Below are 27,791 nucleotides of genomic sequence, written 5' to 3'. Positions count from 1 at the left end.
CAACACACAATGTTTATTTTATTTTTTATTATAGCATCTGAAAAATATTTACCACAATGCCGTATATAAAGCATTATGTTTATTAGCTGCAGTGGACATTAAAATGCATCTTTAATGGGTGGCAACTATAATGTAAAACTATTTACTGCCCAAAAATACATATCTTTTTTTTGGTTTCTAGTTACTCAGTTGTTAACTATGCATATTCTAACAGTAAAAAAACACACAAAGTAGAGGTTGCACTGTAGTGCTCTAATAAACGACAATTGTAAGATACAAATTTGACTTACATCACCAAGTGGAATGTTTATTATTTTGTTGTGCAAATATAAACATTCCTGCAACTACATTTTGACATTCTGAGAAAAAAATGCATTCATTGGAATAGCTCCGTATGCAAAGTATGTACAAGTCCCTCTTGCTCAAATAAAAATGACATTTTTCAGTCATGCCACTACACCAGTTCACTTCATATGCTAATATGAACCCGGACATAAGTGCAGTTTCATTCTCTGTACATGTAATAAATTATGGGTAATCTTGAACGAATACCCCCTTAACTTATAAAGAAACTGCCTTTTCTTTTTTATAGTGCTCTCCCTTTCTCACCCAAATATTTCAGTTTCCATCATAGGTGTCCTGACATTGCATAGCACAGGGCATGACGATTACAGTTGTCTAGTGAATGGGGTTGGTTTGAAGGGAAGCGGCCATAGTAGAGCCAGTCTCTCTCTTGTTCTCCATCTTCTCTTGTAAGTCAGTTAGCCAGAGACCACGGCCCTATTACGTCCCCTCCGCCTTCTCCTCACCCTCTATAGGGCAATTCGGTGGGCTTCCAGAGGACGTGCACTCTCCGCCTTCTCCTCCATCATCTGAGAAACACACAGAGCAACATTCATCATTTCAGTCAGGAACAGATCTTTGAAAATGCCTTAATGCCCATGTAGTTGAAAATGTTTGCATTCCATTCACAATCCAAACTGTAGCGTATACTTTCCCCTATTTTGTGTTTGCTTCTAAGACATGGAGGATACAGTATCTTGCATTCACAAGATGAAGGGAATATGAGATTGTCAACCTCAGCACCTGACACCTTGAATATCAACAGAGACTAAACTTAACACAGATCCTCACAACTCAACTGCTTTGTTCATGTTCAGCATTTTAATACGGTTTTGAACACTGTCAATGTGAATTACTCTACAGAGAGCCTTCACCATCATTGAGATGACCGTCTTCAGGGAAAATGAGCCAACACAGACTGCTTCTTGACAGACAATTCCTTTCTGTATTTTATAGGGGATTTTTAATTGCACGCAACTGTGATATATCTGGTTCATGCCCTCTACAACATTAGGATCTACAGTATATGCTGCTGGTTGGTTAAATCTGCTTAAATCAAGTCATGAAAAGGCCAATGTGAGTAAGAGAAGGAGATGAATTTCACAAAAGCTATTGTTTGACCATTTGAGCCCTTGTGTGTGTTTGTGTTTATCTGTGTGTGTGTGTGTGTGTGTGTGTGTGTGTGTGTGTGTGTGTGTGTGTGTGTGTGTGTGTGTGTGTGTGTGTGTGTGTATGTGTTTATCTCTGTCTGTCTGTCTGTGTGTGTTGTCTGTCTGTCTGTCTGTCTGTCTGTCTGTCTGTCTGTCTGTCTGTCTGTCTGTCTGTCTGTCTGTCTGTCTGTCTGTCTGTCTGTGTGTGTGTGTGTGTGTGTGTGTGTGTGTGTGTGTGTGTGTGTGTGTTTGTGCATGTGTGCAACCGTGTGTGTGCATAATCTTGTTATTGACTCATACATTAATGCTCAATGGACCAGTCGTTATAGTTGAATGGTGTAACACTGCAGCCACAAAGTGAAAGGGAGCAACGCTGAGTAAAAATGTTATACCTATGAAGCAATATGTGTATTGGCTTTAGTATATAACCAAGACAGCAGCTACTATTCCTGGAGTCCAAACTTCCTGGGCTTTCCCTCACTGATAGACAGTTAGCCCTTTCCAAACTGCCTTTGCGCTATTACTAATAGAGGAAGATGGCTGTTTCTTTCATTTGTTTCCATTTAAAAAGTTAAAGCTGTGGTTCATTTTACATTCTGTTAACGTTCAGATGCCCTTCCCATTAAACCCTGGTTGATTAATGGAAAGCTGGCTGTCCAGACAAGACACTTGATAATGGTGATGGGTACTGGGCTGGCAGGGCCTCACAAAAGCACTCAACAATCTGAGTAAAGAGTTTCTTTAATGACAGTGCTTTATTACGTGTTGCTCCACCACACTTTTTCTATAATGGCTAGATACAGATAAGTATTGTTATGGAAAATTGCATGATTAAAAAAACAGACACAGTACCATCTTTAATATTCACAAAATACTGCTTCTGAAATAAACTGATTCAAATTCTAATTGAAATGTTTCGATTAAAATACTTTGAATTACAATTCAAAGTACAATTCATCTTAATCCATACCAGAGTGAAAGCATGCAATCATGTACTGTAGGCGTATGTCAATTATTGTAAATATCGCAGAAACTTTGCAATCAAGTACTGCATGTAATTGAGAGTAAATTTCACTACCCACCTACAACAGAGAGCTCTGCTAGTTTGTCTGACAGGTCAGCAGGCCCTGCCCCAGTGATATCAGGTACAGCGTTCCTCCGGCCAGTCCTCCCCGTGGCTGCAAAGTCGGTGACAACAGGCTCCACATCAGTCATCGCTGGGCCCTGTTCTCATAGCATAGTCTGGAACACAACAACAAAGTGGAATTTATGTCTAAACATATTGTACCTGGTTGATAACACTGTGCTATGTTTAAGCAATAAGGCCCGAGGAGGTGTGGTATATGGCCAAAATAGCACATCTAAGGGCTGTTCTTAGGCACGACGCAAACCCTCGACGTGCCTTATTGCTATTGTAGACTGGTTACCAAAGTAATTAGAGCAGTAAAAATAAATGCATTGCCATGCGCATGGTATATGGTCTGATATACCACGGCTTTCAGCCAATTAGCATTCAGTGCTCGACCCACCCAGTTTATGAAACTCATTACACAAGCTTTCCGTCACACATTACAATTCAACAGAATATATCTGTGCACATTACAAAGGTAATGAATGTATTGTGCATGCTGCAACACATACATGTTGTAAGGACCGATGCCGGAGATAAGAAGCAGGTACGGGGAGTCAACATTTAATCAGGAACAAACAGGAAACAAGACAGGCACAGCGTTGGCACACGGGTAAACAAGGACATACGACAATCAATGCTGAAGCAGGGAACAGAGCAGGGAACCAGACATATATAGGGAAGGTAATGACAGAGGTGATAGAGTCCAGGTGAGTCCGATAAGCCCTGATGCACGTGATGGGGGAAAGGCAGGTGTGCATAATGATGGTGGCAGGAGTGCACAATGCTGGGGAGTCTGGCGCCCTCGAGCGCCAGGGGGGAAGAGCGGGAGCAGGCGTGACACATGTACATATAATAATAAGCAGTAATAGGCCTTTTATTTTAATGATAATTATCAGAAGAAATCAGTGCATAATTATTTGACTGTGAAAGTTTCATGCTTCTAACTAAATCTATATGGAATGGTATGGTTTAGTTTAGCTTATTATAATCCCCATTAGCTACAGCACATGCAGCAGCTAGTCTCCCTGGGGACCACATAAAACTTACAAATACATTAAAAAGTACAGAACAGTAGGAGACAAGAACAACACAAGATATTAAATTAAATTCAAAATAAAAAATCTAATAAGAGTTATCTGAATGACACCAAGAGACAACAAAACAAGATGTGTCTGTGACATGAACTCTTCAGCAATCTGAAGTACAGTTGACTTCAGTTCACTAATGAACTAATAAGTTCACTAATGAACTTATCCTCTGCATCAGAGGTAACTCTGGGTCTTCCTTTCCTGTGGTGGTCCTCATGAGAGCCAGTTTCATCACAGCACTTGATGTTTTTTTTTGCGACTGCACTTGAATAAACTTTCAAAGTTCTTGAAATTTTCCACATTGATTGCCCTTCATGTCTTAAAGTAATGATGGACTGTCGTTTCTCTTTGCTTATATGAGCTGTTCTTGCCAAAATATGGACTTGGTCTTTTAACAGATAGGGCTATCTTCTGCATGCCAACCCTACCTTGTCACAACACAACTGATTGGCTCAAACGCATTAAGAAGGAAATACATTTCACAAAATAATTTTTAACAAGGCACACCTGTTAATTGAAATGCATTCCAGGTGAGACGATATACATTAGATGTATTATGGATTTGCTGAGGCTCATGTTAAACCATATAGCTCTATGCCCAGGCTTCAGTCAGCTCTCAGGGTTTCTGGGTGGACATCTTCACTGTGATGGGCTTGCTGCAGTAGGGACACTGTCCAAACACTATGTTGAAGCTCTCATGAAACTGGTTGAGAGAATTCCAAGAGTGTGCAAAGCTGCCATCAACGCAAAGGGAAAGGGAAAAGGGTGGCTACTTTGAAGAATCTCTAATATAAAATATATTTTGAATTGTTTAACACTTTTTTATTTACTACACGATTCCATATGTGTTATTTCATAGTTTTGACGTCTTCACTATTATTCTACAATGTAGAAAATAGTTTTTGAAATAAAAAAATAAAAAACATGGGATGATTAGGTGTCCAAACTTTTGACTGGTACTGTATGTCTGTTTGAAGTGTATGCAAATAGATTATGCAAGTGGTTAGGCATTTTCAACACACAAACGTTTCTTAAAAAGACTAGAAGATGTAGTGAATTTCTCCTCAACCCTGGTACAGTACGGTATGGTACACACTGAACCATAATATGAGCACTATAACAGACAATAGTGCTTTCAAAAAGAGCACTGCTTGCCTCAATACCCTGCTCTAAGGACATTTGGTCCCTTAGCTCTAGTCTAAATATCCAGGACCTTCATTACCTTGGCCTAATGACTATTGATTGGTACTACTTTATTACTACAGGGACATTGGTAGACATGTGATCAATACTTAACCATGTGTTATGCAACCTTTCTTGCATGCCATTACTGCAGCTCTATTTCCCCTTAAAATATAGAACTTTGCCTTTTACATTATGGGACCCCATGTAGTAATGGCCCGACAACCAGAAAGTCTCAAAATAATATGCAATGCAGTATACAATTTGACCAGCAGGGGGCTCCTTTCACAGCAGTACAGTACTGAATGACTAAATTACAAATCTACTCTCCATGTTAAACATTCCCTCTTGTTGCTAAATTAATGCAAAATAAAACATATTCCGAGATTTAATTACAGTTTCTCCTGACCTATTCACTATCTTTCAATGGATTACAGTCTCTCCTGGCCTATTCACTATCTTTCAATGGATTACAGTCTCTCCTGGCCTATTCACTATCTTTCATTGGATTACAGTCTCTCCTGGCCTATTCACTATCTTTCAATGGATTACAGTCTCTCCTGGCCTATTCACTATCTTTCATTGGATTACAGTCTCTCCTGGCCTATTCACTATCTTTCAATGGATTACAGTCTCTCCTGGCCTATTCACTATCTTTCAATGGATTACAGTCTCTCCTGGCCTATTCACTATCTTTCAATGGATTACAGTCTCTCCTGGCCTATTCACTATCTTTCAATGGATTACAGTCTCTCCTGGCCTATTCACTATCTTTCAATGGATTACAGTCTCTCCTGACCTATTCACTATCTTTCAATGGATTACAGTCTCTCCTGGCCTATTCACTATCTTTCAATGGATTACAGTCTCTCCTGGCCTATTCACTATCTTTCAATGGATTACAGTCTCTCCTGGCCTATTCACTATCTTTCAATGGATTACAGTCTCTCCTGGCCTATTCACTATCTTTCAATGGATTACAGTCTCTCCTGGCCTATTCACTATCTTTCAATGGATTACAGTCTCTCCTGGCCTATTCACTATCTTTCAATGGATTACAGTCTCTCCTGGCCTATTCACTATCTTTCAATGGATTACAGTCTCTCCTGGCCTATTCACTATCTTTCAATGGATTACAGTCTCTCCTGGCCTATTCACTATCTTTCAATGGATTACAGTCTTTCCTGGCCTATTCACTATCTTTCAATGGATTACAGTCTCTCCTGGCCTATTCACTATCTTTCAATGGATTACAGTCTCTCCTGGCCTATTCACTATCTTTCAATGGATTACAGTCTCTCCTGGCCTATTCACTATCTTTCAATGGATTACAGTCTCTCCTGGCCTATTCACTATCTTTCAATGGATTACAGTCTCTCCTGGCCTATTCACTATCTTTCAATGGATTACAGTCTCTCCTGGCCTATTCACTATCTTTCAATGGATTACAGTCTCTCCTGACCTATTCACTATCTTTCATTGGATTACAGTCTCTCCTGGCCTATTCACTATCTTTCAATGGATTACAGTCTCTCCTGGCCTATTCACTATCTTTCAATGGATTACAGTCTCTCCTGGCCTATTCACTATCTTTCATTGGATTACAGTCTCTCCTGGCCTATTCACGATCTTTCAATGGATTACAGTCTCTCCTGGCCTATTCACGATCTTTCAATGGATTACAGTCTCTCCTGGCCTATTCACGATCTTTCAATGGATTACAGTCTCTCCTGGCCTATTCACGATCTTTCAATGGATTACAGTCTCTCCTGGCCTATTCACTATCTTTCAATGGATTACAGTCTCTCCTGGCCTATTCACTATCTTTCAATGGATTACAGTCTCTCCTGACCTATTCACTATCTTTCATTGGATTACAGTCTTTCCTGGCCTATTCACTATCTTTCAATGGATTACAGTCTCTCCTGGCCTATTCACTATCTTTCAATGGATTACAGTCTCTCCTGGCCTATTCACTATCTTTCATTGGATTACAGTCTCTCCTGGCCTATTCACTATCTTTCAATGGATTACAGTCTCTCCTGGCCTATTCACTATCTTTCAATGGATTACAGTCTCTCCTGGCCTATTCACGATCTTTCATTGGATTACAGTCTCTCCTGGCCTATTCACTATCTTTCATTGGATTACAGTCTCTCCTGGCCTATTCACTATCTTTCAATGGATTACAGTCTCTCCTGGCCTATTCACTATCTTTCAATGGATTACAGTCTCTCCTGGCCTATTCACTATCTTTCATTGGATTACAGTCTCTCCTGGCCTATTCACGATCTTTCATTGGATTACAGTCTCTCCTGGCCTATTCACGATCTTTCATTGGATTACAGTCTCTCCTGGCCTATTCACTATCTTTCAATGGATTACAGTCTCTCCTGGCCTATTCACTATCTTTCAATGGATTACAGTCTCTCCTGGCCTATTCACGATCTTTCATTGGATTACAGTCTCTCCTGGCCTATTCACTATCTTTCATTGGATTACAGTCTCTCCTGGCCTATTCACTATCTTTCATTGGATTACAGTCTCTCCTGGCCTATTCACTATCTTTCAATGGATTACAGTCTCTCCTGGCCTATTCACTATCTTTCAATGGATTACAGTCTCTCCTGGCCTATTCACTATCTTTCAATGGATTACAGTCTCTCCTGGCCTATTCACGATCTTTCATTGGATTACAGTCTCTCCTGGCCTATTCACTATCTTTCAATGGATTACAGTCTCTCCTGGCCTATTCACTATCTTTCATTGGATTACAGTCTCTCCTGGCCTATTCACGATCTTTCAATGGATTACAGTCTCTCCTGACCTATTCACTATCTTTCATTGGATTACAGTCTCTCCTGGCCTATTCACTATCTTTCAATGGATTACAGTCTCTCATGACCTATTCACTATCTTTCATTGGATTACAGTCTCTCCTGGCCTATTCACTATCTTTCAATGGATTACAGTCTCTCCTGGCCTATTCACTATCTTTCAATGGATTACAGTCTCTCCTGGCCTATTCACTATCTTTCAATGGATTACAGTCTCTCCTGGCCTATTCACTATCTTTCAATGGATTACAGTCTCTCCTGGCCTATTCACGATCTTTCATTGGATTACAGTCTCTCCTGGCCTATTCACTATCTTTCAATGGATTACAGTCTCTCCTGGCCTATTCACTATCTTTCATTGGATTACAGTCTCTCCTGGCCTATTCACTATCTTTCAATGGATTACAGTCTCTCCTGGCCTATTCACTATCTTTCAATGGATTACAGTCTCTCCTGGCCTATTCACGATCTTTCAATGGATTACAGTCTCTCCTGGCCTATTCACTATCTTTCATTGGATTACAGTCTCTCCTGGCCTATTCACTATCTTTCAATGGATTACAGTCTCTCCTGGCCTATTCACTATCTTTCATTGGATTACAGTCTCTCCTGGCCTATTCACTATCTTTCAATGGATTACAGTCTCTCCTGGCCTATTCACTATCTTTCAATGGATTACAGTCTCTCCTGGCCTATTCACTATCTTTCATTGGATTACAGTCTCTCCTGGCCTATTCACTATCTTTCATTGGATTACAAATAGGTTTTAATAGCAGAAATAAATATTGCCAGTCGCTTGACATGGGTACGAGTCCCGGTCGGGGCTACCCCTTGAATTCGCTACAATACCATACACACTTAGACACCCTATACATTACAAAAAAAACATATCCTACCTCCAAGAACACAACACACACACATGCATGCACACACATACATTTGCGCGCACACACTCACATCCTTACACTCACTCACACACACACACACACACGCACACGCACACGCACACACACACACACACACACACACACACACACACACACACACACACACACACACACACACACACACACACACACACACACACACACACACACACACACACACACTAGTCATCATTCAACAGAAGGTGCATCACCTCTAATGGGAGTATCAGTCCCGTAGATGATAAGCACTCGCTGGATGTCACAACATTTAGAATTGAATCAAACCCCCCTTAGTCAAGACAGGCAATTCTTGCATTAGATTTGTCGCTATTATTAACAGGGCTCCAGCATAACACCTGGGGCACAGGTGAAAGATGGAATATGGGGGAGACCTTAGTCAGAATATGGGCCAGAGCCAAGCAGGGCCATTTAGACCAAAAATGTAATTGTCTTTACTTAGTGTTATGTAAACATTCACTAGGTGAACAACACTTCTTAAATGGGCCCTCTAATCCTCATAGCTCCCTCTCCTTTATCTGTGGCCAGCTTTGGAAGACATGTTGTGCTGGTTAAGCAGTGTGGCCCTAAAGGCCCTGTGTGTGCTGAGATACTCTGAGGAGTGTGTTTAAAGGCCCACTGCTAAACACAGGCATCCATAACTGTGTGTGACTACAGATAGACTGCTGTATTTGGACTTGGGTCCATACAACAGAAGGCTCTGGGTAGCAGTGGAACCCACAGTGCCCTCGCAGAGTGGAAGCAGCAGGAACTGGTGTTGGCATTCTTCTCCATGCAGTCTTCCACTCATCTATGTCCACTGGAATAAAATGAGCTGTGTGCATTGCCAGCAGGCCCCTGTGCCAAGCAGCCAATGAGAGAGAGAGTCCAGTCCCAGAAGGCAAGAGGGAGGCATCAGCTTGTGTGTGTTTGACTGAGAACATCGCCCGCCCATTGCTGTTAGAAACACAAGCTTATCTCCGTATGGTTGAGCTTGCTGGAGGGCGTTGTAAAGCATCATGTGCATATGTGGGTTGAAAGGTGTAGGTGTGTAAAGGCTTATGTTATCACAATCAGAAAGGATCACAGTTTAGACCACTAAAGACTAACATATCCTAGTTAATCAACAAACATATTCCCCTCGAAAGTATGCAAAGAAGGAAGTCAAATATCTTGAAAATCAACACCTTAACACAGACATGACCTAATAACAACCCCTCTAAAAAAAAGACTGCTACTCCAACTCATCCCAAACCATCTCAATTGGGTTGAGGTCAGGTGATTGTGAGGCCAGGTCATCTGATGCAGCACTCCATCACTCTCCTTCTTGGTCAAATAGCCCCTACACAGCCTGGAGGTGTGTTTGGGCCATTGTCCTGTTGAAAAACAAATGATAGTATGCCCTAAGAGCAAACCAGATTGTATGGCGTAACGCTGCAGAATGTTGTGGTAGCCATGCTGGTTAAGTGTGCCTTGAATTCTAAATAAATCACAGACAGTGTCACCAGCAAAGTACCCCCAAACCCCCACACCATCACACCTCCTCCTCCTCCATACTTCACGGTGGGAATGACACATGCAGAGATAATCCGTTCACATACTCTTTGAACCAAAAACTCTTGGAACCGTTCACATACTCTTGGAACCAAAAATCTCAAATCTGACCTCATCAGACCAAAGGACAGATTTCCACCGGTCTAATGTCCATTTCTGATGTTTCTTGGCCCAAGCAAGTCTCTTCTTGTTATTGGTGTCCTTTAGTGTCCTCCTGCTCTTAGACCTTAGTGCTGCTTTTGATACCATCGATCACCACATTCTTTTGGAGAGATTGGAAACCCAAATTGGTCTACACGGACAAGTTCTGGCCTGGTTTAGATCTTATCTGTCAGAAAGATATCAGTTTGTCTCTGTGAATGACTTGTCCTCTGACAAATCAACTGTAAATTTCGGTGTTCCTCAAGGTTCCGTTTTAGGACCACTATTCTTTTCACTATATATATTTTACCTCTTGGGGATGTCATTCGAAAACATAATGTTAACTTTCACTGCTATGCTGATGACACACAGCATAGCAGCACTTTTCACACAGTACATTTCAATGAAACATGGTGAAGCCCCAAAATTGCCCTCGCTCGAAGCCTGTGTTTCAGAAATAAGGAAGTGGATGGCTGCAAACTTTCTACTTTTAAACTAGGACAAAACAGAGATGCTTGTTCTAGGTCCCAAGAAATAAAGAGATCTTCTGTTGAATCTGACAATTAATCTTAATGGTTGTACAGTCATCTCAAATAAAACTGTGAAGGACCTCAGCGTTACTCTGGACCCTGATCTCTCTTTTGACGAACATATCAAGACTGTTTCAAGGACAGCTTTTTTCCATTTACGTAACATTGCAAAAATCAGACATATTCTGTCCAAAAATGATGCAGAAAAATTAATCCATGCTTTTTTTACTTCTCGGTTAGACTACTGCAATGCTCTACTTTCCGGCTACCTGGACAAAGCACTAAAAAACTTCAGTTAGTGCTAAATACGGCTGCTAGAATCATGATTAGAACCAAAAAATTTGATCATATTAATTCAGTGCAAGCCTCCCTACACTGGCTTCCTGTCAAGGCAAGGGCTGATTTCAAGGTTCTACTTGCTAACCTACAAAGCATTACATGGGCTTGCTCCTACCTATCTCTCTGATTTGGTCCTGCCGTACATACCTACACGTACGCTATGGTCACAAGACGCAGGCCTCCTAATTGTCCCTAGAATTTCTAAGCAAACAGCTGGAGGCAAGGCTTTCTCATATAGAGCTCCATTTTTATGGAATGGTCTGCATTCCCATGTAAGAAACGCAAACTCGGTCTCAACCTTTAAGTCTTTACTGAAGACTCATCTCTTCAGTGGGTCATATGCTTGAGTGTAGTCTGGCCCAGGAGTGTGAAGGTGAACGGAAAGGCTCTGGAGCAACGAACCGCCCTTGCTGTCTCTGTCTGGCTGGTTCCCATCTTTCCACCGGGATTCTCTGCCCCTAACCCTATTACAGGGGCTGAGTCACTGGCTTATTGGTGCTCTTTCATGCCGTCCCTAGGAGGGGTGCGTCACTTGAGTGGGTTGAGTCACTGATGTGATCTTCCTGTCTGGGTTGGGGCCCCCCCTTGGGTTGTGTCGTGGCGGAGATATTTGTGGGCTATACTCGGCCTTGTCTCAGGATGTTAAGTTGGTGGTTGAAGATATCCCTCTAGTGGTGTGGGGGCTGTGCTTTGGCAAAGTGGGTGGGGTTATATCCTTCCTGTTTGGCCCTGTCTGGGGGTATTATCGGATGGGGCCACAGTGTCGCCTGACCCCTCCTGTCTCAGCCTCCAGTATTTATGCTGCAGTAGTTTATGTGTCGAGGGGCTAGGGTCAGTTTGTTATATCTGGAGTACTTCTCCTGTCTTATCCGGTGTCCTGTGTGAATTTAAGTATGCTCTCTCTAATTCTCTCTCTCTTTCTTTCTCTCTCTCGGAGGACCTGAGCCCTAGGACCATGCCTCAGGACTACCTGGCATGATGACTCCTTGCTGTCCCCAGTCCACCTGGTCGTGCTGCTGCTCCAGTTCCAACTGTTCTGCCTGCGGCTATGGAATCCGTACCTGTTCACCGGACGTGTTACCTGTCCCAGACCTATTATTTGACCATGCTGGTCATTTATGAACATTTGATCATCTTGGGCTAACCCATCTAACCCTACTTCAACTCTGAGAAACATTTATTTGAGCTGCAATCTGAGGTGCAGTTAACTCTAATGATCTTATCCTCTGCAGCAGAGGTAACTCTGGGTATTCCTTTCGTACCTTGTCACAACACAACTGATTGGCTCAAATGCATTAAGAAGGAAATAAGTTCCACAAATTAACTTTTAACAAGGCACACCTGTTAATTGAAATGCATTCCAGGTGAGCTCCTCATGAAGCTGGTTGAGAGAATACCAAGAGTGTGCCAAGCTGTCATCAAGACAAAGGGTGGCTACTTTGAAGAATCTAAAATATATTTTGATTTGTTTAACACTTTTTTCGTTCCATATGTGTTATGTCATAGTTTTGATGTCTTCACTATTATTCTACATGGTAGAAAATAGTACAAATAAAGAAAAACCCTGGAATGAGTAGTTGTGTCCAAACCTTTGACTGGTACTGTATATATTATGCCCCCCACACACACACACTTATAAAAAACAATGTTGTGCTCCTGTGTCATGTAGTCTGCTCTCACAACCTTTGTCATCAAAGCTTTGACATTTTAGTGTCACTTGAACTAAAGGCTGAAACAGAATACAGTCTCACTCTGTCCATCAGTGCTGGTGGGACCAATGTGGAGTGATGACCTAGAGCAGCTTGGCCGAGTGTGATAAGAGTAACGGCCATGGAAGCTCCTCCTCCTGTGTCAGCACAGCAAACAACACGCAAAGCCGCCCCAGCCAATTTACTCAGTGACAATGGCTTAAAAGAGAACCATGCCATGTGAAATCGCTGATTACTCTAGGCTAGGCTGACCTTGAAGCTCAAACATCCACCTCCACTCATCACCAGCATTGCAGTGTCAACATGTGCATGTACTCATAAAGGAACGTAGTGCTATTTCCACCAACTATTTCTAGAACTTTCTGTAGTATTTTCTCTCTAGGTGAGAAATACAATTTGTTAGCGTATAGTCCACCATAAATTACATTCAACCAGCTGTCATGAAGGCCATTGTTGTGATAAGTTTTTAATGAACAGTATACGTATGTCCGATTCCCAGGAGGCTTAAAGTGACACCACGGCCCAATCAGGACCCTGTCCCTGGGTCCCCCTCTTCCTTTCACTCCACTGAGAGAAGAGAGAGCTCCCAATGTCCGATAATGAGTCGTGTTCAGTGGGAAACTTCAAGGAATGAAGTCACATGGCAGCATTGTGAATGAACAGTTGACTGTTCATTATTCAGGAAGGCCTGGTGGGTCAGGACCTCTCATAACTGTAGCCACACACAAACACAAGAGTCCTGCTCACAGAGCATAGGGAACTGCCTGCCTCTCCACTGCCACAGTTACTCCCTCTGTTACCCTGTCATATAGCAGTGCAACGCATAACATTATATCATTGATCAGGCACCATTATCGAATTATCCACTGAAGTATTCTTGAAAACAATGATTTTCCAGATCCCAGATACTCTACTACAAACAAGAGAAATGGCCTTCCAAGAGACAGTGCCTTATTTATATCTGAGAGATGGCCATCCAATAGTATTTTATCTTGCCCCTATGGGATCTTTATCCAACCCAGTGGTAGCTGTTGACGCCGCTGTGAGTGACAGTGTGGAAGGCTAGCACGTCCTCGGTGTGTCCCTCTCAGCAGGCTCAAAGACTTTTCCCAGCACCCCTCTGTTCAAAAGGGCAGCATGTGACCAGGTGAGCGGTCAGATAAAATGGCCACCACAGAGAGACCCCACCAAGGCACTGAGGACGCCTGCCAAACATAACCGAAAAATACTGTGATAACCTCTGACAATGGCACTGCAGAACATAAATAAAACACAAACAAACACGCTAATAAACAGCCATTTATGGAGAAAATCTCTTTGAATGTTACAGGAGCGTAATGCTTGTTTATGTAACTGATAAGAAAACACATTATATTGCAAAAACATGCAATTAAATTAATCAAAGCAGTACAATATTTGCAGAGACAATGTTATTTCAGCGTTACATGTGTTACTGATCATGTTACACTGCTCATTGGACCTCTTCTATTCAGAAATAAATCCCAGTGGGGGAGGCCACAATATTTCCTTTGTTTTTTCCACCTCATTTTCCTGCTATTTGTCCTTTTGCTTTGGAAAGACGTCATTTGAAACAAAGCCTACAAAGTGACCTCCATATTTTGAAACATAGGGAGGCTAATTAAGTACATGTCTCCCATAGCAGCCAGGAAGAGAAGAGAGCTCTCCTCTTCAATACAGGGCTATATTTGGACAGGCGACCTCCTGCTGAATGGGCTTTAGAGGATACACCTCCCAGGGTTGTTCAAATGTCAGAGCACCAAACTAACAAGTGACTTCAGTGCACTCAAAAGTCACTGAGTAAGGCTCCTCCAGCGTACTTCCAATGGGCTCTAGGGTGCCATTTGGAGAGTTCTAGGGTGCCATTTGGAGGGCTCTAGGGTGCTATTTGGAGGACTCTATGGTGCCATTTGGAGGGCTCTCGGGTGCCATTTGGAGGGCTCTAGGGTGCCATTTGGAGAGCTCTAGGGTGCCATTTGGAGGGCTCTAGGGTGCCATTTGAAGGGCTCTAGGGTGCCATTTGGAGGGCTCTAGGGTGCCATTTGGAGGGCTCTAGGGTGCCATTTGGAGGACTCTAGGGTGCCATTTGGAGGGCTCTAGGGTGCCATTTGGAGGGCTCTCGGGTGCCATTTGGAGGACTCTATGGTGCCATTTGGAGGGCTCTAGGGTGCCATTTGGAGGGCTCTAGGGTGCCATTTGGAGGGCTCTAGGGTGCCATTTGGAGGGCTCTATGGTGCCATTTGGAGGGCTCTAGGGTGCCTTTTGTAGAGCTCTAGGGTGCCATTTGGAGGACTCTAGGGTGCCATTCGGAGTAGAGATCGACCGATTAATCGGCATGGCCGAGTAATTTGGGCCGATTTCAAGTTTTCATAACAATAGGTAACCGGTCTTTTTGGACGCCGATTATGGTCAATTACATTGCAATCCACAAGAAAACTGCGCGGCAGGCTGACCACCTGTTACGCGAGTACAGCGTCAAAAGGACCTTGTGGCTGCAATGAGCCATGGTAAGTTGCTAGCCAGCATTAAACTTATGAACAATATTAACTAGGGAAATTGTGTCACTTCTCTTGCGTTCAGTGCAAGCTGAGTCAGGGTATATGCAACAGTTTGGTCCTGCCTGGCTCGTTTCAAACTGTGTTTCTTCCTAACAAAGACCGTAATGTGCAATGTAACAGCAATATTTAGACTTAGGGTTGCCACCCGACAAAAAGGAATGGTTCCGTATTTCACTGAAAGAATAAACATTTTGTTTTCGAAATGATAGTTTCCGGATTTGACCATATTAATGACCAAAGGCTCATATTTCTGTGTGTTTATCATAATTAAGTCTATGATCTGATATTTGATAGAACAGTCTGACTGAGCGGTGGGTAGGCAGCAGCAGGCTTGTAAGCATTCATTCAAACAGAACTTTACTGCATTTGCGAGCAGCTCATAGCAATGCTTGATGCACAGTGCTGTTTATGACTTCAAGGCTATCAACTCCCGAGATTAGGCTGGCAATACTAAAGTGCCTATAAGAACATCAAATAGTCAAAGGTATATGAAATACAAATGGTATAGAGATAAATAGTTGACGTGTCATAATTCCTATAATAACTACAACCTAAAACTTCTTAACTGGGAATATTGAAGAACTGGGAATATTGAACCACCAGCTTTCATATGTTCTCATGTTCTGAGCAAGGAACTTAAACGTTAGCTTTTTTACATGGCACATATTGCACTTTTACTTTCTTCTCCAACACTGTGTTTTTGCATTATTTAAACCAAACTGAACATGTTTCATTATTTATTTGAGACTAAATAGATTTTATTTATGTATTATATTAAGTTAAAATAAAAGGGTTCATTGTTCGTTCAGTATTGTTGTATTTTTATGTCACGTTCTGACCTTTATTTCCTTTGTTTTGTATTTATTTTAGTATGGTCAGGGCGTGAGTTGGGTGGGCAGTCTATGTTTGTTTTTCTATGTTTTGGGGTATTTCTATGTTTCGGCCTAGTATGGTTCTCAATCAGAGGCAGGTGTCATTAGTTGTCTCTGATTGAGAATCATACTTAGGTAGCCTGGGTTTCACTGTGTGTTTGTGGGTGATTGTTCCTGTCTCTGTGTTTTGCACCAGATAGGGCTGTTTTTGGTTTTCACACGTTTATTCATATATAGTGTCTTTATAAATTAAACATGAATAACCACCACGCTGCGATTTGGTCCGCCTCTCCTTCACCACAGGAAAACCCTTACATTTCATTATTACAAATATATATAAAAATCGTCCGATTAATCGGTGTCGGCTTTTTTGGTCCTCCAATAATCGGTATCGGCATTAGAAAATCATAATCGGTCGATTTCTATCGGCCCGCCATTTGGAGGGCTCTAGGGTGCCATTTGGGATGCACATATGATCATGGTGCACAAGAAGACTGCATGGGCTGTGCTGTTGAAGTGATGTTTCAATGGCAGGAGATGCCAAAGTGAATCCAGCAGTGTTTTGGGAGACACTGTCCCTCTTCCCCAAATCCCGTCTCTGGATCGCTACCAGGGATTTCACAGAGCAGATCAGTAATAGAAGTCATGCACCATTTAAGTGAACCACATCTTTTCAGTAATGATATGAAACCTTCAGTCATAACATGCCTACCACACATGTCTATTGTGTTGACTCACACCATGATTCATAGTAGATAATGTAAGCTATTAAAACCGATTGCCATGTTGAAGGCTATCACCTATTCAGACAATGTAGATGACTAAATCGGAGGTCGCATCTTGCTTTCCTTCAGTTTTGAAGACGTGACTCACTAACGCAGACCAAGCCAGACGTACAGTATATCTTAATCAGGACTGATTATAATCACCAGTAATTCAGACAGCTAGCAAATACAATCAGCTATAATGATATAACTCATCATTCATAACCACTAAAATACTGTAATCAGAACATCACATAAAACATCCATAGAATATAAACAGATACGGTTGTTTCCCATGCAGACCAAAACATTGTCTTATTCACCTTCATATTCAGTTCTCTTCCTGATAGCACACATAAAATGGTTACCCACACTGAAAGCACTGGTCAAAGCAAATCCCTCCAGGCTTTACTAAAAATCCTTTGAACTGGATAGTCAATTGGATATCTTCTTATGTGCTTTGAAGTGAAGAAAGACAGATTTGCTTTTGAAATAAGACTCCACAACCAAAAGAGCTTTTGAAAACAGCTGCACATGGCTAAGTTGACAATTTATAGAAAATATACAACACATTGATATCTTATTGACGTTGAGCATTGGCAGAAAAAAAATGCATTTTGTCGTTCTATCTATAAAATCTTCTGGATGCCTAAAATAGTCCCACAAAATGTATAAATACCTAAACCAAAAATCAGCAATTAACATTCCTCTCACACCAAACAGTATGTTCCCAGCAAACCGGGAACATTCCCAGGACATTAGCTAACATTCCCATTAATATTTAGTTATGGTGTTATCTGACATTAGGATGATGACATCTCAAAAACATTCATTCAAATAATGTTTTTTTCCCAGGAAATGTTTTAAATTAAATATCCTTGGAATGTTCTCCTAACATCCACTAAAATGTTGTGCACGACATCTGTAACAACCACCACAGAACATTCCCCTAAGGTTGTTTAGGTTTCAACGTAATAAAAAAATGTGTTCTGGAAACATTCTTGCAACCTCAGGCGAATGTTTTATACAAACATTGTATGATCATCAGCACAACCATAATTTTTGTATTATTAGAACTTATGGGGCAACATAATGAATGTACGGTTTGATATACCACGGCTTTCAGCCAATCAGCATTCAGGGCTCGAACCACCCGGTTTATAATTACAATTAATGCATATCTTAGATGCTGGTGGAAGCTGTGACCCATCGTGTTGCCAAGGGTAGCTTAAAAGTTATTATGTACCTCTCCCTCAGGAAGCAGCCTGTGACTTTGAGAAGGCCGTCTCCCTCCACGCTTTGTTGAAAAATCACCTTGGGAAGATTTATGAGGAGTTTAATGTTTGGGAGAGCAAGACTCAGAGAGAGAAAATACACCTGAAAGCCAATTCATTACACACACCTGCCAGAAGAGGCATGTACGCACCCAAACACTGTAACTCCTCTCTCTGGCAGGTCTATGATGGCCTCACCATTAAGTGCTCTGACTGACAGTGACCCTATGAATGGAAAACAGCTCTTTTTGCTCATGCAAGAGTGAATACAATTGAATAATTACTGATATAAGCATATTTGAAGGAAATCTTCATATATTGTACTGTGTATATTCACACACATGCACAGGCATTCACTACAAAGAGTCATATCGATTCACCTACACTTCATGACCAAAGGTATATGGACACCCCTTCAAATTAGTGGATTTGCCTGTTTCAGCCACACCTGTTGCTGACAGGTGTGTATAATTGAGCATACAGCCATACAATCTCCATAGACAAACATTGACAGTAGAATGGCCTTACTGAAGAGCTTAGTGACTTTCAAAATGGCACTGTCATAGTAGGCCACAAAAGCTCACAGAACGGGGCCGCTGGGTGCTGAAGCGAGCAGCGCGTAAAAATCGTCTGTCCTGTTGCACCACTGAGTTCCAAACTGCCTCTGGAAGCAACGTCAGCACAATAACTGTTCATCAGGGGCTTCATAAAATGGGTTTTCATGGCCGAGCAGCGGCACACAAGCCTAAGATCACCATGCACAATTCCAAATGTCGTCTGGAGTGGTCGAAAGCTCGCCGCGAGCAGTCAAAACGCGTTCTCTGGAGTGATGTATTTCGCTTCACCATCTGACAGATGAATCTGAGTTTGACGGATGCCAGGAGAACGCTACCTGCCCCATTGCATAGTGCCAACTGTAAAGTTTGTTGGTGAAGGAAAAATGGTCTGGGGCTGTTTTTCATGGTTCGTGCTAGGCCCCTTAGTTCCAGTGAAGGGGAATCTTAATGCTACAGCATACAATGACATTCTAGATGATTCTGTGCTTCCAACTTTGTGGCAACAGGAAGGCCCTTTTTTTTGTGCACAAAGCGAGGTCCATACAGAAATTATTTGTCGAGATCGGAGTGGAAGACATTGACTGGCCTGCACAGAGCCATGACCTCTACCATCAAACACCTCTTTGGGATGAATTGGAATGTCGACTGCGAGCCAGGCCTAATCATCCAACATAAGTCCCAGACCTCACTAATGCTCTTGTGGCTGAATGGTCCCCGCAGCACTGTTTCAACATCTGGTGGAAAACTTTCCCAGGAGAGTGGAGGCTGTTCTAGCAGCAAAGGGGGAACCAACTCCATATTAATGCTAATGCTAATGTTCGACATATTAATGATGTTCGACGAGCAGATGTCCTCATACTTTTGGCCATGTAGTGTATCTATTTGGCCTCATGTGTAACGGCGTTCTTTGTTTGTAGAAAGAGAGTCGGACCGAAATGCAGCGTGGTGGTTACTCATGACTTTAATGAAGAAAGTGACACATGAAATAACTTCTATAAATACAAAACAACAAACGGAACGTGAAATCTAATTACAGCCTATCTGGTGAAACTACACAGAGACAGGAACAATCACCCACGAAATACAAAGCGAAACCAGGCTACCTAAATACGGTTCCCAATCAGAGACAACGAGAATCACCTGACCCTGATTGAGAACCGCCTCAGGCAGCCAAGCCCATACAACACCCCTACTCAGCCGCAATCCCAATAATACAAAAACCCCATTACGAAATACAACAACATAAACCCATGTCACACCCTGGCCTGACCAAATAATAAAGAAAACACAAAATACTAAGACCAAGGCGTGACATCATGTGAAATAGTACATTTGTAGTAGGCCTACAGACCCTCATTCATAATCAGTCAATCAATACTTCTCTTTCCAATTTCCACAGAAATTATGTTTAAAACAATCCAGATTAACAAGGTGTATTACACATGGAAAGAGAAACAATCATCTCTTTTAATTATCATGGGCTTTAATAAATCATTTGTTTCTTCACATCAGAGAGAATTCTTGCCAGAGGTTGATAACAAACACTTTGTGAATGCCACACTTGTCTTTATATCGGCCCATATGTGTCACAGACTACATTAGCAGACAGGCAGTTTGTTTAGCAGGAAATGAGAGTGCCATTTCAGCAAATCACATAGGGCAGTCTAGAAAAAAACATCCTCCTTGTTTAAGAGTTTACCAGGCAGTTGTGCGGTCGGTTGTGGCCAAACAATGACAGCTAGGCGGTCTGTTTCATATTTGTTATTCCTCATACAGTGTCTTGTTCAACCGCAGATTTATTTTCGAAGTGTAACACAGGATATAAAGCAGAGCGACGAGTACAGCCTAGATTGCTAGTGGTTTATTTTTAGCCTCTGTGATAACTCAGTTCAAATCCAGTGATTTAAGATAACACGATCCTGGTCGTTTTATTGGCCCAAAACTCAGACTTTACACAAGGCTGGATAAAGATAAGGATTAGGCCACAGAGCTGTGTGTCTGTGGGGCTCTTCACCCGGCATTGTGTGTGCTAAGTGAATGATATGTATGGTAATAATCAGACTTACAACGTAGTTTATCTGTGTTTTAAAGACAATCAATGTCTGGTATGGATTGCCAACTGTGGCCCTAGGAACAAGGAACGCAATCTGTGTTGTGGTCTTAAAATGACTCGTTTTGGGATGCACCACTGCACTGTGTAGACTAGAGTAGCATAATTATGGGCACTACCAGTGAGAGCTAAGTGCACTCATCGGTTCCTGCATGTGTATCATGCAATACTGGCACTGCAACATTATAGTACTCCACTGTTCTCTTGTCAGTGACAAACTGGCAGCTGGTGACCCAAAGGGACTTAGATACAGGCAGATGAACATGGACATACCCATAGGGTAGGAACCTCTGAGGAGAGGAATACTGCGGTTCACAGTGGGTCGATGGGCCAATCAGCAGTGTAATGAAGCTTTAATCACTAAACGATCGAATTACTCCAAAACCCTAATCCAGGGATGACCTTAACCACAAAATAAACACAATAATATGGGATTTTATTGTTTTGTTGTTTAACCACCTAACCCATGGCTCCTTTCATTACCAAAATGCCAGAGGTTTAAGGGGCTAAAAAGGGCAAAATGCGACCCAATAGTATGAATAAAGCATTAGTAATACATCCAATACATAGTTTAGTCTTATTGTCAATATGTCACAGAGAGAACATATGTGTGCAGCAGTCTCTGCAAGCTGTTCTGTCTCTGGCAGAGTGGTCCAGAATGCCAATGTGATAGATTTTGATACATACCCCCCCCCCCACGCCCACAAGGACCTGTTTGTCTTCCACAGAGGGACCGATTTGTGATAATTTTATTGACTCAACAGTGAGAGGAGCGAGAGCATGCTTGGCTATGTGCTAAAACTGAGCCGGTTTCACAAGAGCCAATTACTGTACTGCTGACTGAGCTGAGAGAGAGCCAGGCAGAAGAGAGGAATGATGGGAAAAAGGATCCCTCCTGGGGCATTGCCATTGAAATACCAGCACAGAAACTGTCAAAGACAATCACAGGCGCCTTGATGACACTTGATGAAAAAAAATACTTCAAACAGAGTGAGCTACAACTGTTACAAAAAAATATTTCCTGAGTCGCAGCTTGCAGGTAGTTAAAGATGTCCAAATTGAAATATCACCTATTGACAGTGTTTACCTGACTAATCCCTTCAGACACCATCTTTAAAAGACGTTGTTGGTCTCTGGGGCTTTCAGGTAGGGGTGTCTTCGATCAAACACTCTTGATGAAAGTGATTTAGTTACACCTTCCACTTTATTTGTTTGATACAACAGGCACAGTTTCTCTTCGCATTTGTTTTAACAGACGTGCCTGAGAAAAACAATTCATGTGTAGACACGACACAATGTGACAACAGGAAAATAAGTGATACCAAACTGCACTTTTCATTCCCATGTGTGTAATTACACATACTAGTAGACAGACACCATTGGTAATTCTCTGTCATCAACACAGCCAATTAAGAGGATAATACAAATGGGACGCACCTGGATCCTCCTAGGCTCATTAACTGAATGTTTTTTTAAAGTACAGTCACGATTGACCATATTGGAATCACCTACTGTGACATTTAGATCCTGAGTGACAGGCTGGCAGATGATGTATGACACTAGTTCACTTGAATAATGAATAGTAATAACTGCATATCTAACACCGGACAAGCTCCAGTTAGCAGGAATATAGGCCTATAGGCAGCAGCCAGCTAGGGACAGACAAACCCCACCTCTAACGTTAAAAGGGTAAACAGCGTTCTTCACCTCCCTCTTTACATTTCCAGAAAATAATGAGAAGGACATAGTGTTGTGAGGTGAAGGGGCACCCGTCTCGAGTCTATTTGAGTCAGTGCTGCCCAGAGGAAGCAGAGGGGTTGTAAATACTATGTCCCCTGCAACTTCATCCGTCACTCTGGATATCCGTTAACAACATTTCATTTCTACTTTTAGTATCCTCTTTAGAAAATACAGCAGTCAGTAGACAACAACAGCCTGGTCCAAGCTGAGTGGCACTGTTTGAATGTTAAAATGACACACGACAATATGGTGGAGAAGGTCAGACAGATTGTACGAGAGGGTCTGGAAATTACGTTACACAGGATTCTAAAGACTAGAGTAAGAAGGAGGGTGGGGGTGTATGCCTTATGATTAATGAGTCGTGGTGTGGTCATAACAACATACAGGAACTCAAGTCCTTCTGTTCACCTGTCCTAGAATTCCTTACAATCAAATGCCGACAGCAATATCTACCAAGAGAATTCTCTTCGATTATAATCACAGCTGTGTATATCCCCCCAAGCAGACACCTCGACGGCACTGAAATAACTTCATTGGACTCTATGTAAACTGGAAACCACATATCCTGAGGCAGCATTTATTGTAGCTGGGGATTTTTAACAAGGCTAATCTGAAAACAAGGCTCCCTAAATTTTATCAGCATATCGAATGCACAAACCTGGGCTGGCAAAATTCTGAAAATCTAACCACGACTCCATTTTGTTATTCCCAGCCTATAGACAGAAACTAAAACAGGAAGCGCCAGTGCTCAGGTCTGTTCAACACTGGTCCGACCAATCTGATTCCACACTTCAAGATTGCTTCGATCACGTGGACTGGGACAACAACATTGATGTAATATGCTGATTCGGTGAGCAAATGTATTAGCAAGTGTATCTGTGATGTTGTACCCACTGTGACTATTAAAACCTTCCCCAACCAGAATCTGTGGATTGATGGCAGCATTTGCGCAAAACTGAAAGCACAAACCACTGCTTTTAATCATGGCAAGGTGACCGGGAACATGAACGAATACAAACAGTGTAGCTATTCCCTCCGCAAGGCAATCAAACAAGCTAAGCGTCAGTATAGAGTAGAGTCACAATTCAACGGCTCAGACACGAGACGTGTGTGACAGGGTCTACAGTCAATCATGGATTACAAAGAGAAAACCAGACCCGTCACGGACACCGACGTCTTGCTCCCAGACAAACTAAACAACTTCTTTGCTCGCTTTGAGGACAATACAGTGCCACTGACACGGCCCGCTACCAAAACCTGCAGGCTCTCCTTCACCGCAGCCAACGTGAGTAAAATATTTAAACGTGTTAATCCTCGCATGGCTGCCAGCCCAGACGGCATCCCTAGCCACGTCCTCAGAGCATGCGCAGACCAACTGGCTGGTGTGTTTACGGACATATCCCGCACCTTAAAAGCGGTAGACCTGCCACTTTCAAGGTGCGGGACTCTAACCCGGAAGCTTACAAGAAATCCTGCTATGCCCTCCGACGAACCATCGAACAGGCAAAGCGTCAATACAGGGCTAAGATTGAATCATACTACACCAGCTACGATGCTGGTCTTATGTGGCAGGGCTTGCAAACTATTACAGACTACAAAGGAAGCACAACCCCGAGCTGCTCAGTGACACGAGCCTACCAGACAAGCTAAATCACTTCTATGCTCGCTTCGAGGCTAGCAACACTGAGGCATGCATGAGAGCATCAGCTGTTCCGGACGACTGTGTGATCACGCTCGCCGTAGCCGACGTGAGTAAGACCTTTAAACAGGTCAGCATACACAAGACTGCAGGGCCATACGGATTACCAGGATGTGTTCTCCGGGCATGTGCTGACCAACTGGCAGGTGTCTTCACTGACATTTTCAACATGTTCCTGATTGAGTCTGTAATTTCAAGCAGACCACCATAGTCCCTGTGCCCAAGAACACAAAGGCAACCTGCCTAAATGACTACAGACCCGTAGCACTCACGTCCGTAGCCATGAAGTGCTTTGAAAGGTTGGTAATGGCTCACATCAACACCATTATCCCAGAAACCCTAGACCCACTCCAATTTGCATACCTGCCAAACAGATCCACAGATGATGCACTCTATTGCACTCCACACTGCCCTTTTCCACCTGGACAAAAGGAACTCTTATGTGAGAATGCTATTCATTGACTACAGCTCAGTACCATAGTACCCTCAAAGCTCATCACTAAGCTAAGGATCCTGGGACTAAACACCTCCCTCTGCAACCGGATCCTGGACTTCCTGTTCTCTCTAGTACCACATGGCAAGCGGTACCAGAGTGCCAAGTCTAGGACAAAAAGGCTTCTCAACATTTCTTACCCCCAAGCCATAAGACTCCTGAACAGGTAATCCAATGGCTACCCGGACTATTTGCATTATGTGCCTCCCCCCTACAACCCCTCTTTTACGCTGCTGCTACTCTCTGTTTATCATATATGCATAGTCACTTCAAAGCTGGGACCGAGAGACTGAAAAACAGCTTCTATCTCAAGGCCATCAGACTGTTAAACAGCCATCACTTGAGTGGCTTCTGCCAACATACTGACTCAAATCTCTAGCCACTTTAATAATAAAAAATAGCTTGTAATAAATGTATCACTAGTCACTTTAAACAATGCCACTTAATATAATGTTTACATACCCTACATTACTCATCTCACATGTATAAACTGTACTCTATACCATCTACTGCCTCTTGCCTATGCCGTTCGGCTGTTCAGCCATCGCTCATCCATATATTTATATGTACATATTCTTATTCATTCCTTTACACTTGTGTGCATAAGGTAGTTATTGTGAAATTATTAGATTACTTGTTAGAGATTACTGCACGGTCGGAACTAGAAGCACAAGCATTTCGCTACACTCGCATTAATATCTGCTAACCATGTGTATGTGACCAATAACATTTGATTTGATTTGATGGTGGGAAGGTCAGACAGATTGTACGAGAGGGTCTGGAAATGACGTTACACAGGATTCTAAAGACTAGAGTAGGCAGTCGACAGATTTAAGATTAGAATGTGTCTGCAATCTCTTCTTTCTCCATATCATAATCAACACATTTCCCCGGGCTGGCTTATTATTCTTCCAAGCATGTGGTCTCTCAGGGCAGGTGTTGACTGGTACAGTAGATGTGTTGATGGTGGGTGTGGAGGGAATAACATGGTGCTTACCGTCTACTCAGCAGGAGTTAGAGAGTCAGAGCACTGGCATGAAATGCATGCTGCAACCAATAATAAACCTAGTGCTTGGAGGTCACCATAACTACAACATCTTACTGCATGATGCATGATGGCCAAACACTATTTTAAACCATGGGGTTGAATTTTGTGATAAGAAAGCTGCTGGCTGACATTCATCGTAAACAGCTCATTCAATAGACAAGACCCATGTTTATACAACCATGCTTTATTTAATCAGCAGGAGAATATCAACAAAAGTGAAAAGGAAACATTGATTAATATGATCATGTTTGTTCCTTGTGATTGCACTGCAGTCAGGTCATTGAAATAAGCTATTTATTGCATTAAAGAAAATCAGCCAAGTAGACGACAGGTAGACAGAGGGACAGACCATTGTATTTGAGATAGGTATGCGGGGTTTTCAAGTATTCAATAGCCATCAAAGGCAAACGTCATTGGGGAAGACAGGAGAGGAGGATGTGTCATTCAAATAAAACGCATTTATGATCAAATAATAGCATATGCCTTTTAATGATCCTGATAATCAATCAATCCCAAGTGGCATATGTATGACTGATATTCGTTGATATTCTTCTGCATCACATACAACATGTTTTTTTACATAACAATGGAATACATGTGCAACGAATCCATCAATTGACAAAAAGGTTGCTCTCACACATCTCTGTGCATTGTAGCCTTTATGCATGACATTGCATAAGGCATGGTCATGCGTTGAATTTACATGACCAACATTTTCTGGTTGCAGGTTTCAACAGCAAGCAATGACAATAATAACCAGCTGAATTAAAAACTTGTAGTAGCCTACAATCTGCTGTAGCCTATAACTTGCCCATAAATTAGGCTACAGCAGATTGTAGGCTATTTGTCGGCATTTGGCAACAACCTGACGACGAGAAACCTGCCAAAATAAGATATATTGTGACACCTACTTACCCAATGTGTAGAACAATGACTGTTAAGAGAATGTTATTTATTTGCGCTCCAACGAAATATATATTTCACCATCGACAACCCATGGAAAGGACTCGGTGCACACAGTCTGCCCTCATCGTGATTTCCTCTACTCTCTTTATTTAAGTGCGAGGATAACTATCTCCGCCGCGGTGACATCACACAGAACGATATTTTTTTTTTATCACCCAGAACTAGTATTCTACCAGCAGCACAAATGATGACGTCACGTTCTTTCGGAAATGAAGAAACCTTCCAAATAAAAGCAATGTTATGGTTAGTAGAGACTCTACTGAGTATTTCCCACACCACTTTATCTGAGACAGATAGTAAAGTTCTCTCTCTGTATCCCATGTACAGTCTATTACAGTGTATTGCATTGGGCTATGGAGCTGGTGGAGAACGAAGTGCTGCTGGATATGTTTAATACAGTCCCCATCCCAAACTACACATATTTGGTTAGTAGAGGAACTACTGAGTATTTCCCACCCCAATTTAGCTGAGACAAGTAGAAAAGTATTTTCTCTACAACCCAAAAAGTATCCCATATACCGTATATTGCATTGCAGTGAATGAAGTGGGGAAGTAAGGAGTCACCAGTACTCTGTATTGTCACGGATTCCTCCGGTACTGATGTTGACACTCTGTTCACCAGCTCCTGAGGTCTATATCACCAGCCTTCTAGGCGTCACTGAACTGGATCATTACCACCAACCCTGGACTGTCTTGTCTCATTAAGCACACCTGGTTCCCATTCCCCCTGATTAGTATGTGTATATATGTGCCCTCTGTTCATG

General features: G+C 42.2%; 1 protein-coding gene across 1 annotated transcript; it reads right to left on the bottom strand.

Moving 5' to 3' along the window:
- Positions 1-18: 18 nt before the first annotated feature.
- LOC118398700 (cAMP-dependent protein kinase inhibitor beta-like) lies at positions 19-27,153 on the bottom strand. The gene is made up of 3 exons (XM_035794322.2): positions 26,977-27,153; positions 2,576-2,735; positions 19-872 (listed from the first exon to the last, which is right to left on the bottom strand). Exons 2-3 carry the CDS (start codon positions 2,706-2,708, stop codon positions 784-786), a joined length of 222 nt encoding a protein of 73 aa, XP_035650215.1. The 5' UTR covers positions 2,709-2,735; positions 26,977-27,153; the 3' UTR covers positions 19-783.
- Positions 27,154-27,791: the final 638 nt, after the last annotated feature.

Source organism: Oncorhynchus keta, chromosome 19, assembly GCF_023373465.1.
Source record: "Oncorhynchus keta strain PuntledgeMale-10-30-2019 chromosome 19, Oket_V2, whole genome shotgun sequence".
NCBI lineage: Eukaryota > Metazoa > Chordata > Actinopteri > Salmoniformes > Salmonidae > Oncorhynchus > Oncorhynchus keta.
This window is presented reverse-complemented; position numbering and strand designations above follow the sequence as displayed.

Excerpts from the sequence above, each read along its gene's own strand:
- LOC118398700 (XM_035794322.2), bottom strand. The coding sequence starts at position 2,708 with ATGACTGATGTGGAGCCTGTTGTCACCGACTTTGCAGCCACGGGGAGG. Across the intron at positions 873-2,575 it reads AGCAGAGCTCTCTGTTGTAG|ATGATGGAGGAGAAGGCGGA; the intron begins GTGGGTAGTGAA and ends TGTGTTTCTCAG.